The sequence below is a fragment of the Limulus polyphemus genome, unplaced genomic scaffold (assembly GCF_000517525.1).
Source record: "Limulus polyphemus unplaced genomic scaffold, Limulus_polyphemus-2.1.2 Scaffold3016, whole genome shotgun sequence".
Taxonomy (NCBI): domain Eukaryota; kingdom Metazoa; phylum Arthropoda; class Merostomata; order Xiphosura; family Limulidae; genus Limulus; species Limulus polyphemus.
Window position 1 is genome coordinate 92,945 of NW_013668626.1, and position 14,719 is coordinate 107,663.

Here is a 14,719-nt window from a genome sequence, read left to right on the forward strand (position 1 = left end):
ACACCACTTTAGGATGAAATATCTAGAAATTGAATAAGCAATTGCAGGGATCAATCCAGCCACATTCCTCTCTGCATCTGCTCTAGAATTACAACCAAATAAACCATTAACTCTGCACTATGAAACGGACAATCCATCTGATCTATACCTCTTAACACTATTAGTTCCCCATCTATCACTATATTACCTTTCTAGACTACTCCAGCTACACTATTACTTCATCATGTTAAATATTCTATTAAAATAGTTCAACAATACAGCCCAATTAAGAAATTAAAATATTATGATAGAAAAGTCCCATTGGAAGCATATCATCCACAATTTGAAATAATTTCTAAAGTGAATGAATGGAATAGTGAACAGCAAGCTATCCATCTGGTTGCACATTTTAAAGGACCAACTTTAACAACTTCAAGTAGCCTTCCTACAAATAGGCCACTTTAGGAAACATATTTCAAAAAGAAGTTTCTAAAGCAAAATTTAGGAAAAAAAATAAGGAGGAAGAATTAGACCTTAGCCGAATTTGCAAAATATGTTGAAAGACTTGCTCACTTATTTTATCCAAATGTTCCATGTGAAATGACGGATTCATTGGCATACCACCACCTCATAGTTGCCAAAGTCAGTGGTTAAATTGGGATTTTGAAATAGGTGGAACTCCCCTTTGTAATCCATTTTGACATTTATAAGTCCAGGAACATTAATGGTATGAATCCTCAAGAGGCAGAACTCTATTAAATCATTGTATCTCAATTTAACTCCTGGCTATTGTGGATGAGGATATATGAATTAGTCTAAAGCAAAATAAGTCCACATCTTAAAGGAAAGCTGTTCTATTGGCACGGAAGCTTTAATCAATTAACACTGAACATATACACTTAAAATATCATCTAGGAATTAAGAAAATATCCGAACAAATGATGCAAAAATATAAATTCTCTCTTTCAGAGGTTTAAAAAACCCTAAAATTATTAATTAGGTATCTGTTTACCGAAAATAAAAGTAGTAAACCACAGAAAAAAAAGGCATTACAATTTCAAATAAAATATTATCAGAAACTGCATACAAAATTCTTTAATTACTCAACTGATTATTCAGGGTGGAAGAAAAATCTCACAACAGAAGATGTTTTAATGGCATTTTAAAAAGAACATATTTCAAACAAACATATTTGGCTACAGACAAAATTCTGTAGGAAATAAAACTTCTCTCAAATAAAAAAAAAAGGAAGCTGTCATAGGTGCGGTAAACATAGACACTCCATTTGAGATTTTCATAAATCATTTGTTAATAATAAACCAAGAAGACAACACCCTAAAGATGGGAATACTCCATCCGCTTCAGCTGCATTATTTAAAGAAACCTGTTGACAAGTCAGTAAGTTCATTGATGGGAAGCTTCGCAGCATGATGATAAACATTTACAGAGCTACCAATGTATGACCTTAGTTTTTTTTAAAAAAAGAGGATGGATTGATGAAAACAACAAGTGGTCATAAAGTTTCAGCAATCACTTTAACCATGGTCAACACCTCTATTCAAAATGATGTATGATTGGTTGAGCATGTTCACACACATTTTTCTTTTATTTATTCCTCTCATTTAAATTATATCGCAATAGTCATTCACTCAGACGATCAGTCTTTCTTCTGTTTGGTAGTGTTCTTGTTTTATTTCAATTTCACACAATGGCTTTTCTCATTCCTTCTTACAAGAAGTCACTACATCTGTCACTCAACATGCTAGATCATCGAATCTCCAGTCATTCCGAAGATAAATTTTCGCTCGAACTCGTGGAATCCGTTATATATTAGTCACCATTACGCAAAAAAGAATAAAATTCCAGATTGTAATACTAGGACATGTGACACATAATTTCATATACAAATTTTAACCAGTTCATCATTTTGCTAAATACATCTAACATAAGTCACATAATAACAAAAACCACAATAAATACGTGGCTTGTTCTTTATAAATTTCATTTTTTAAATTGGTAGATTAGTGAAACAACTGTTATACCATGACAGACTTACAAACCACTATTTAATATAATCTAATAATTTAAAGCATGACGAAGAATAAAAATTAGTTTAAACAACAACAACAACAAAAAGATACTTTATCTCAACAAATATGAATTGCTATTTCCTGGACTTTTTTCAAAGCCCTTTCTTAAAGGAGTGCTTTATAAGCTTAAGTACCCTTCTAGGTGCGCGGTAAGTTCACGCACTTAAAATGCTAAAATCTGGGTTTCGATTTCAGGTGGTGGATAGAGTGCAGTTAGCTTATTTTGCAGGCTTTGTGCTTAACATCATGTGCTTAAAGTATTTTATTAACCTATTCTGTTTTCCATTTCTTCAAATCAAGTTAGATGAGTGGACATATTCGTTTTAGTTATGAATGTACGAGGAAAGTTTATTGGCTATTTTATGACCGAAAAATATATGTGTTTTTATTATTTTGCTCCTTCTTTTAAGTTAAAAACTCCTCAAATTTCTATAATTTACATCAGTTCGAGGATTGTTCACCGTGATATAATAATATCAAGAAATAAAAAACACTCATAAATGAAAAATGAGAACTGTAGTAAAAGTGAGGCTGAAAAAATCTCGAGTGACAAATAAAATTTTTCTAAAAGAGAATAATAAATTTAAATATATAAAATTTTTTAGACATAAACACGAACATCGCCCTCTATCTATATGATATATATCTAATTCGCGCCTTTTTTGTAACTCACCTTTTGATGTTTCTGTAGTGGCTTTTGTAACTAACTTCAGTCTTTGTAACTTAGTTTTCCGTTTCACTGATATTTCAAAGGAAAACTTAGAATAATAGTAAACGACGTCTTTAAATTTCGCTACAACCAACTGTGAACTTTGAAGTTGAAAATGCCCACAAGAGATTATGTGGATGACAAAGGTAATGCGACGAGAAACTTATTCCGAATATTATTGTTAGTAAATGTTAGTGTTACTGGGTTATCTCAGTTTGTAAAGTAGGACAGCAGAACATATTTGTAGTTGTAGGTAAACCTAGTGAAAACAAAGTTGAACTTAAAATAAATGTATTATCACTAATTTAAGTTAGATCTAAGGTTCAAAATGTTAGTTCACAAAAGGAAAACGCCTGATGTTAAAATTACTGTTCTTGTTAAGTAATCAAGTGATAGCCAGTAATTTGTAATGTTTAGTCATTCAATATTTAAAAACTAAAATTGTAAAGTATTTTTATTTTAGAAAAAATCAAGACATTTCTAGCAGAGTTTTATACAGAAGGAGAAAAGGGAAAAAAAGACTTTAAGTATGGAAGACAGTTGGTAAGTTTTTTACTGACCAAGTTAGTGTAACTGATTCTGTTAGTGCAGAAATCACGTCTGCTGTTATATTGTGGCATTGCGATGTCCACGTAGAAGGTATTTTTAAATGTAACTAAGTCATTGGGTGTGAATTTTGTACTATACAGTAGTGGAGATTAGGTTTATGGTTAGGTTAGTGTGAGATTGTATGCTTTTAATGTAATATTTGATTTGAGATTGTTTCTAAACAAGACAAAACTATGCGAAAACAGTTTGTATTTTTATTTTCAATTGAAATTATCATTCCACAAACATTTGTGTTTCATCTACATCATGAGTATTTAAAATCCTAAGTGAAATTGAAAGGCTACATGGCATAGAATATTCTGTCGAATAATGCTTTTTGAATTTTATATGCTGGTGTGGTTCTAAGGACATAAAATACAAGTTTTTAAAAATAATTTTAAGGTTTGGAAGTTGATTTCTTGTTTAAAAATTTGTGTAAGTAAAGTGTGGAAAACAAAATGAACCATGTTAAATACTGTTCTACATAATATATTATTATCTTTTTAAAAGTTATAAGATATACAGATATTCAGTTTTGTTTCATATGAATATGTAGAATTGTTTAAAAATTGGGTGTAGTTTTGATTGACATAAACATGTATTAAAACTAGACCTAGAATGTTGAAAGATTTTTATTTTATTTTTAATTGTACATATATGTGTGTGTGTTAGAAAAATCTTTGGTAGGTAGAAACAAGAGATAATTAGGATTCATAGTGAGTTAATTAAATGGTTAGTATTTTAGTATTCAGTTACTGTGTAGGCATGGTGTTCTAATCAGCAAGTATCTAGTTCAAAAGATTAATGTACATATTTTATGACATAACAAAAACCTTAAAGTATTATCTGTAACTTAAGTTAGATGTAAGATTCAAAATATAACTAATATTCATTGTTGCTAACTGCTCTTTTTTGAAAATGTATTATGGTATACCCTTGAATATTGCTTGAAAATTGTGTGTTGTGTTTGAAATGGAATGCAATCTTAAACTTGAAATAACTGTAGCAGAAGAAATTGTTAAAGCAAAGTGTTATATCTCAGTGTAGTAAGAGAGAAAGGAATGGATTTTCTGTTTAAAGGTGTAATATATATTAAGATACTTAAAATTATCATCATACATGCAATAACAATGTACGAAACACTGATGCACAGGGTTCCATGAAACTGTCAAAAGTTAAATTTCAAATTTCGTCTGTGAAATAGGTATATCATAGTTTACTTGTTAGACCTGCAAGTATAGTGTAAGATATATTTTCTTTGTTTTAATTTCAAGCTAAAATAGGCCTAGTAGAATTATTATAGCATAATATTATGGACACAAAAAGAATCATTCAGTCTGTAAAGACGTTCATGTGCATCTGCCACTGAGAAAAGGTAAACATTCAAATGCACCCTTTGTTTTTAACTTAATTTCTTGTAAACTGCTGGTCTACACTATGGTCAGTTGTAACTTGGCTATGATATATTCATCTTGCTGTCTTAATTGGAGTCTAGTCTGTCTTTTCCAATTCTTAAATTTGTCATGTTTTATTGTCTCCAAGATACAACACTTAATTTATGAGAAACTAAACTTACAATTGATACAAGTCATTCTGTTCTACCTCAACAGCCTCAGTACCAATGGAAATACCTAACAGTTTAATGTCATCAGCAAACTTTTGTAATTTACAAAACATGCCCCTATCAGTATTATGAATATAAATAGAAAACAAAACCCAATCATTGACCCGTGAAGTATATTACTTGTAACAAAGGTCCTATTTAAATATATTGCATTAATAACTGCTTTTTTTTTTTTTTCATTCAGCCACCCTACAATCCAACCCCCTTCAGATACAGTACTTGTTTATCACTCGTAAGGAGAAACTTTAACAGGTGGTTCTGTTTGATTATAGAACCTGCTGTAAGCTGTTTTAATTTATATATATTAAACAAATCATAAAATATATTTTTAAATCACTTATTTTTTTAATTTCTGTAATTTTGATGGTAAGTAAGTGATATGCATTCTCAATGAATACAGTGTCTTCAGCAGCCCTAAAAGTCCTAATATAGTCCAATAGAATACCTAACATTTTACAAATTGCTTAAAAATTAAAAGCTTATATTTCTGGTCTTGGAATGTGCATCTAATGTTGAAAACAACTGGTGGATTCATGATGAGGATTGAGCAGGAAATAATTTAGGTAATATTGGTGTTTTTTTATTATAAAACAACCAGATGGAAGATTAAGACATTATCATTTACATTGTGAGACAGTTGGAAATTAATCTGGTTTTAATAGGCAAGGAAGATTTATATTCTTGATTTAGTGAATATATTTTAATAATCTTGTATTTACTTGCAAGCACTGTATTCTAAAGTACCTTTGAAACATGGATGGTGTTTTTGTTGTCTTTCATTCACCACGGTAAACCTGTACTTATATGGGATTTAAAAAATATATAGCACTGATGTCACTAATTTCTTCTTAATCATTTAGCAGACAAGCTGTTTAACCTTTTCCATACAACCAGGTCAAAGTGCACATTATAATCTAGTGTACATTCATAATTTATTTCAACAACTTTATCATTAACATGTGTGTGAATAAATGTAATATAAAAATAGTTTATAATTAACATTTTTATATTATCCAAGTTTTGACTTCTTAATTTGTAAAAGAAAAAAATTCAAGCTTTAATTTTCTGTGTCATGTGCCTAGTCATAGCTCCAAATTCTTTTTTCAGAATTTTCTAACTTCTAGAATAGTCTGTTGCAGTTTTCAATTAGGAATGCATAATTAAAAACAAGAATCTGAAATTTGAACCCAACTTACTACTTTTTTTATTTGCTCAGATGTCAATATATTTGTCAAACCTACTAGAGAAGCCCTTCCACTCTCAAATTTTAAAATGTAAATATATGGAGTAGAAACTGTTATAATTCATTAATTAATCACTTGATACAAGTCATGAACAGTAACTCATTAATTAGATTTTCAAAGACTATTGATCTTTAGAAATCCAATTTATTGGATTTCTTTCTGAATGAATGCTTAAGCCTACTCCTTATTTAGCATGACTCACATGTGAACTATAAGTATGTGTATTTTTGTAAGTTAGTACAGTATTCATAATATACAACTTTCTAGGCCTAATTCGTCATTGGTTAAATCATTCAGATGCTACAGGATGTGTCAAATGTTAGAAATCAGTTAATAATATATTGGTTTCTTTCATTTTTTAGATCTGAAACAATATGGCACTTGTTAAAGCAAATAATGGTGAACACTTGTAATTGAATTTTGGTAGTAAAACTTCCAGGTGATTGCTACATTTTGAAACACCCTGTGTATAAAATAAGAAAACTTATTAACACTGTTCATAAGAAAAGCCCTGGTGTCAACTATATGGATTTCAAAGACTTGGTTGCTGTGGGTAGTATATATTAACAAGAGAGGAGTAGTTGCAGAAGTATTGTGTGTGTGTGTGTGTGTATGTATAGAGAGATTTGCAGAAAATATGCTGTTGTAACTATTACAAGAGTTCAGAGGATCAGTTGTAACTTCTGTGGATTTTAAAAATATGTCTTTGTTTTAGTTAAATTGTTGGTGTACTGTTTATTCTAATAACATTTTATTTATCTTTGTTTCGTGAAGATTAAGCTAGCTCACAGAGAACAAGTGTCTTTGACCATTGACCTCGATGATGTGAATGATCATGACCCTGAGTTGGCAGATGCCATAACAGAAAATGCTCGGCGATATTCCAGTCTGTTTGCTGATGCAGTATATGATATGCTTCCTGACTATAAAGAAAAAGAGGTAATGTAAATTAATATAATTTCTTTGCTGGTAATTAATATTCGTGGCTTTTGGTTATTTTGTAATTTACTAATACAGAATATAAAATTTCTTAGAGGTTTATGTCTCTGCAACAGAGATGCCATATGTTCTTATTTTGATGGAATTTGGATTTTTAACTGAAATTATGCCATTTAAATTCCTAATTTTATTATGTTTTGTAGATTTAGTATAACAATAACAAGATCTGATAAGTTTGTTAAGGAGGTGAAATGAAGCATTGACACTGTTAAGATCATAGTCATTAAGTTTTTGTATTTCTGAAGCTGAACTGTTTTAACACTGAGTAAAATATTGGCCAACCAGAATGTGTGATAATTATGCTATTCTCAACGGTAGGATGTTGAAGTGAAAGCCATCTTGTCAAGAATGTGTCTAAAATAGCAATGGGCAAAGAATTCCTTATTGGGACACCATTCTCACAAAAAAGAAAACTGAAAATGAATAAACCCAAAAATTTGCTGTTGAAACAATACCCATAGGTATATTTAACCTTTTTGACCTCCACCCCCTTCCAAAGACCAAATATGAGCATATCCCACATTTTTGTATGTATATTTATTTATGGGGCCATATAAAAGTATATTTGTATCGAATCCTATGTACATTAGTCAAAATATGGTTGAGTAATTGACCCAAAACCCCACAATTATGCTTTTTTTTGTGAGCTCTGACCTTCCCATAAAGACTCAAAATGGGCAAATCCAACTTTTTTGTATGTCATTATGTTGTGTACGTGACAATTTGTATTTGTACTGATTTTCATCTTAGTTGCTGTAAATATGACTGCACAGGAGCCCAAAATATACATTTTTGGGTTTTGACCCCATAAAATCCTTAAAAAGGCCTAAAATCAAAAACTGAAAAAGGTGTATTGGACCATGGTATAACTCTGTCGAGAAATGAAGGAATGGCAGTTGATTGAAAAGCATTTGGAAGAAGAAACAATAGAAAAACAGTGTCTCTTTGCGGAGACAATAAAACATAGACACAACTACAGCTGAATAATTAGTGGAATTTTAATAATAATTTAATCATTGAACTTAGTATTCAAGTGCATTCAAATCAGTTATTCTCACACAAACCTTGGTTATTTAAAATAATCAGAAACACTAATTTCTACAAGTTTATTATTTTCGTGACATTGATTCAAACATTATTGAATATTTAACATGACAGTAATTGATGTAATAAATGCTCTTAATTAATTTATCATATTGAGCTAATCACTTAACATTATCCACAATAATTAAAATTGGTATACTAATACAGAACTCTTGCCAAAAAATGTAAGTGAATATGCTGCCAACATGCATTAAATTTTCCAAAATAAGTGAAAATCATGCATTTTGTGTGCTTTACTCCAGATTTCAGCACCACTCAAGGCAGGAAAGTGAATGTAGAAATTATACTGTTCCTTTTTTTTGCTCAGATTTGTGTTTTTTTAGGCTGGCATTCCTAATTAAGGTTAGTATATGTGTAGCAGCTGTTTTTTTTAACGAGTTGTCAACATTTTTAGTACTATTTCTCTTATAAGATTTAGATGTTTAGTTAGCACTATCTTCAATACTATATTAACTCTGCCTCTCAACTGAATTTCTGTCTTGCTTGAAACTGGCAAAATTTGAACTTATGACTATGAGAACCTTTTATTAATACAGAATGTTAATTTTTAAATTACAGCCAATACCCATTAACGTTAGTCAGTAATGAAATCCATGTATAATGAAATGAAAAAGATGTTTATTAGGAAATAAATTTCTCAATTTTATGCTTAAATTTTTTTCACTAACTTGTTGATATATAGGTCATAGCTAAAGACTCACTTGATGTTTACATTGAACATCGAATTCTAATGGAGCAACGGAATCACAAACCTGGAGAGACTCGAGATCCTCGAAACAAATATCCTCCAGAGCTTATCAGGAGATAGTGAGTGTGTGATAGTAAAATGTTTTTTATTTGTATCAGTTAAAAAATAATTCTTATTATCCAAGTAGTAAATTTAACACAGTGATTGCAATTGATGTTGAGATTAGCATAGATACCAAAGAAAAAAAAGTAATAATGTACTCTATAAATGTGTACATAATATTTCAACAAACAGACTCACACTCACACCAGTTACAGAAGAATGTTTATGTTGATGTAGAAATTGTTTTTTAAACTGTTTTTGTTGAGTTTTGTCTTGTGACAAAAACTTGTTATAGTTTTTCTGTAGCATTTGTCAATTGGTAATATGATAACGTTCTTTATATAGTATCTTGCTTGTAAAATTTAACTGTGTATGGGTATAACTAAGTGTACATAAGTGTATGTAATATTATTTCTTTCTAGTGAAGTCTATTTCAAAAGTCCGTCTCAGCAAAAACACCTTTCCATACGTCATGTGAAAGCTCGACACATAGGGAAATTGGTGTTAGTGAAAGGCATTGTTACTAGAGCAACAGAAGTTAAACCAGTGATGTCTGTTGCAACATATACCTGTGACCAATGTGGAGCAGAAACATACCAGCCTGTATGTTTTGGTTGATTATTTTCTACTTTTTGAAAGTTGAACTAGGTTCATTGTTTTGCATTTATACCCACTAATTTGTTGTTGACGTTTTTGAAGTCCATAAGATTAGGTTAGGGTTTATTTAATTTTATATAAACTGTTATGTGTAGTGGGTGTTTTTAGAGCAATATCTATAATTAATAATTCTTGTTGTCTTAATGTATGTTTTTTTGTGTGTATGTGTGAAGTGATTTGTATTTGTTGTTTGAACAGTAACATCTTGGTTATCAAAGTATACTTAACGTCAAGACCTGAAGAATACCCATATAGGTTTAAAGAAGCATAATTTCAACATTAAGAATCTACTATGAACGAATAAAGCCATTTTAGGGTTATCTTGTTTGTTACAAACGTATTTTTAGAGAAGCAGCAGGTATGGAAACAGTATCACGACTGATGATAATTTTAATCTTATTTATAACTGTTTTCTTGTTGACAGCAGTATTTGACAAACATGTTTGAAATATTATTATTATGCACTGTATTTATTGAAACTTTCAGTGAGCCAGTTCAAAATAAGGTGATTGAAATTACTGTAAATTTTTTGGTATTTCACAATACCTGTTACAATAGAAATTAACACACCTCAGCAGTATGGGGGGTTTATATGCATGAAACCTTTTTTTTATTCTCTCCCTAGATAACAGGTCCTTCATTCATGCCACTAATCATGTGCCCTAGCCAGGATTGTAGTGTTAACAAATCAGGAGGGAGACTCTACCTTCAGACTCGAGGTTCAAAGTTTATGAAGTTTCAAGAAGTTAAGATTCAAGAACATGTAAGCATTATTTATTTTGTAGATGATTTGTTTTAACTTCAGAGTGAATTTAAAATTTACTAGATGAATAATTTTTAGACAGGAAGATTTTTGTTTGCAGCATAAATTACACTTTGATGATTATGCATTTTAAGATTATTAATATAAAAATGTTTTTTGCTTTAAATATATTGAAAAGTTTACTGAGAAAATACTTGTGTGTCAATTAGAGCTGGAAAATGAGTGGAATTTCTTAATTGATTAATCACTGAGCTTATTAACCTATTCCATTCAATTAATCAATTATTCCTACATTAGACTTTGATAGTTGGAATAATTGGTAACAGTAATAATCAGAAACACTAATTTTGATTAGTTGACTAGTTTCGTGCCATTAACTCTCTCAACACAGGCTCGGTCAAATTGTTGACTGACCACGTGCCCACTTTGTACTTGTTTAAAGTTGTTATAATTTTGATACTACTAACTTTTAATATAGTATGTATATCTTAACAAAAGTTGACAGAATTTAGGTAAACATTATAAATAAGTCTTTCACATACAGAAAATCAGATTTTTAGTGAAGTATTTTTAATAAACTAAAAAAGATTTGTCTGTGAATATATCAAGTCTTTTTCTTTTACTACTCTGAGTGCAAGGTGATTTTCATGTTAAGATTATAAATATTTTTCTTCATCTCAAAAATCTCAAATTTCATTTGCATAGTGTCTAAAACTTCATAAATACATTTCAAATGTTTGTTTTCAGTAAAGCTTTATATTTTATATGTATTTTCTCTGCCCTAACTCAATACAAGGTTGGTGAATTTAATGGACCTCATAACCACCAAGAAAAATCAAAATAAATCTTAAGTTGATCTTTTTTTCTTTCTAGAATGATTTCAAATTGTAACATGAAATTACATTCGTTTATACTAAATAGTTTTAAACTTGTAACAGTATACATCTATTTATACTTAAATTTTATTGTTTTATTGCTCTTTGAACCATGTGTAACTACTGTTCATGCCATTATAAGTTGTAAATCACATAGGGAACATGGAGCTCATGTTATGCTATCGAATTGCATTACCCACAAGCTATTGCTCGTGTACCTGTGTCTTGAAACATTTTTATTATATTATTATTTATTTTACCTAATTTAACTTTAACTAACCTATTTTTATATTTTGGTTACTTTAATAATAAGTAAAGAATACACATGAAAAACAAATTATGTACTTACCCAGGTCTTTTTTTTTTGCTGTCGACTGTCAATGATACTTAACCCTACTTTTTTTATAGTATTGGTAGTAATGCACTAAATAATTTTCATTTAATTAATGCACCAAAGAACATAGAATAATAACATGCAAAAAGCAGGCAATGTCCCATAACTATCACAGTTTTTCTGGCTTTCTAACTATGCAACAAAAGCTGTTACTAATTCATCCAAGCTAGTTGATATGTTTCCCGTGGGAACGAAGCTTGTACTAAGAGAAATTGACAATTCTCTTTTCAGAAAACAATGTAATATAATACATCATTTGATAGATGAAAACCTTGGCTTTCTATTGGTTATAAATAATATATTATTAGTTATCAGAGAGAACTATTAACAAATTCTGAAAGAGAGGATGTGACGGGTGGTTGTGATAAGAGGGATCTGATTTTCTATTTGATGTCTCTGTTTCCAAACAAGATTGAAGGCTATAAAATTTATGGTTTGACTGAGCAATGATGATTTTATAGTGAGTAATTGTTAAATTTCATACTTATTTATGTGTGGTGAATAAATTAGTAGAGAGGATGCCTAGAGAAAAAATAATGTAACATTCCTCACACTTGGGGAAATTCAGGATTTTATTTTAATATTGCCTTATAAAATTAAGAACTTAAAACTTATATACAATGAAAATATGAATTATTAGCTACGATTTTATGCTATACTAATTTGTATAACATAAAAAAGTAGTTTAATTAAATTTTGAATGTAAGTCATTAAACACCTTGTGACATGCTCAGTAAAAGATACCTGTGCAGAGAGGGTTAATCAGTTTAACAATAACTTGACTGTTTGAATGTTACTTGACACTAATCGTTATAATCACTGCTTGTAAGTAGTATATTATATCATGTTAATTGTCTGTCTCTAGTATTGATAAGGAATACTTTTCTTGTTCAGTTTTTACTAAACTTAGTTCTAATATATATATATATATAGTATTTAATAATGTTTTGTTTGTTAATCAGAGTGACCAGGTTCCAGTGGGCAACATACCTCGTTCAATGACTGTCTATGCTCGTGGTGAGCTGACCCGACAAGTGTTCCCTGGTGACCATGTTAGTATTACTGGTATTTTTCTTCCAATGGTGAAGGCAGGCTTTCGACAACTTTCAGCTGGTCTCTTGTCAGATACTTATTTAGAAGCACATGTAAGTTTTGATGTTTATGATAATTGAAGAGTTGATTTTTTTTAACGGACACACACACACACACACATATATATACGGTGGAATAATTATTAGTCAGTTATATACATGTTTTTTTTCTTTGTTTCTTATTTTCTTCATTTATGCCTTTTAGCATCATGGTATATGCAGATGTCTTTCCAGAGCAAGGTGTAACATTTCATCAGTTTTTAGCCTTGTGTTTTTAGCTGTTTCTTTGACATCATTGATCCATTGCTTTCTTAGACCCCCCCTTTGCATCTGTTTCCTGTTAATTGTAAGTTATATTCTCTTGCTAGTAGTTGTCTTAGGCTCATTTGCACCAAGTGATTGAACTATTTCAATCTCTGCTTTTCTATGTTTTATTACTAGTCTTACTCTGAGCTGCTGTCTGATTGTTTCATTTCTTACTTTGTCTAATCTGGTCTTGTATATTTTGAAAAATTAAAAACAACTTAGAAATTACTTTGTACTCAACAATATTTTTCTTTGAAGTCCTTATGTGGTGTAAAAAAGGGACATTAGATGTGCAAGTTTTCAAATTGTCTCTATTATAACCATTTAATTATTGATTTTTAACATACCTGTGACTGTTTTCAGAGGTTAGTCAAGTGTTCAAAGAGTCTTCATTTTATTGTTAAAAAGTGTTACAATCTCTTATAGAAATTTTCATTCACTTTCCCCCCTCTACAAAGTTCCATGGGTAATAGAAACCAAAGGTTAACATATTGTACCAGTTTTGTCTATATGCATGTGTTGGATATCTTGATAATACAAAATTGACTTAAATTTTAAAATGTTAGCTAAATTTAACATGAGTATTTTAAAGAACATTGTAAAATGATAATAATTCAAATTGATCAAGAAATTGTCTTATATGTGTGGGATTTGTACAGAAAGTGTTACTTTTTATTTTATAGAGAACAATTTGATAATTGTCTTTACAGAGATTAGTGAAGATGAACAAAACTGAAGATGACGAGCTTGGAGGAGAACTTTCTGAAGAAGAAGTCAAACTTCTTGCAGGTAACATTTTTCTTTTAACCCTCTCTCCCCGGGTACACTTTACTGCGCATGACACAAGGTTTTAGTGTCTTACATTCAAAATTTTATTAAACTACTTTTTGTTTATATTGTACCAATTAGAATAGCATAAAATCTTAGTTAATAATCAATAGTTTAATAGTATACAAGTTTTAAGTTCTTAATTCTACAAGGGAATATATAAAAAAAATTCTGAATTTCCACTAGTGTGACACACGTGACACATTTTGTCTTAGCATGTCATCATCCCTATTTTATCCATTACTCCTCGAAAATGTACGAAATTAAATGTAAAATACTCTCTATAAAAATCGTTATTGCTCATACAGACAATAATTTTTATAGCCTTCAATTTTGTTTGGTTACAGAGCTATCAAATAGAAAATCAGACCCCTCCTGCCACACCCACCTGTCACATCCTCTCTTTCTCAATTCGTTGATAGTTATTTCTTATGTTTCAATATAACTTACCTATAACCAATAGAAAGTCAAGGTTTTCATCTATCAAATGATGTATTGTATAACATTGTGTTTTGAACAGATAACCATCAATGACACTCTGAGTAGCAACATCGTTTCCATGAGAAAGTTAACGACCAACTTGGATGAATTTCTAACGGCTCTTGTTGCATAGTTAGAAAGCCAGGAAAATTTTTAGAAGTAAATGAATTTGTCTACTTTTTGCATGTTATTAGTCTA

At 30.1% G+C, this 14,719-nt stretch overlaps 1 protein-coding gene across 1 annotated transcript in view; it reads left to right on the forward strand.

Annotated features, from left to right (window-relative positions):
* Positions 1-2,733: 2,733 nt before the first annotated feature.
* The window catches only part of LOC106468465 (DNA replication licensing factor mcm7-like), a 42,490-nt gene continuing 30,504 nt past the window's right edge, over positions 2,734-14,719 (forward strand). The window contains exons 1-8 of the mRNA XM_013928892.2: positions 2,734-2,924; positions 3,242-3,321; positions 7,009-7,173; positions 9,020-9,144; positions 9,550-9,730; positions 10,410-10,547; positions 12,779-12,961; positions 13,924-14,002. Of these exons, the coding sequence (XP_013784346.1) occupies positions 2,894-2,924; positions 3,242-3,321; positions 7,009-7,173; positions 9,020-9,144; positions 9,550-9,730; positions 10,410-10,547; positions 12,779-12,961; positions 13,924-14,002 (982 nt within the window). The 5' untranslated portion in view covers positions 2,734-2,893. The remainder of the gene's footprint in view (positions 2,925-3,241; positions 3,322-7,008; positions 7,174-9,019; positions 9,145-9,549; positions 9,731-10,409; positions 10,548-12,778; positions 12,962-13,923; positions 14,003-14,719) is intronic.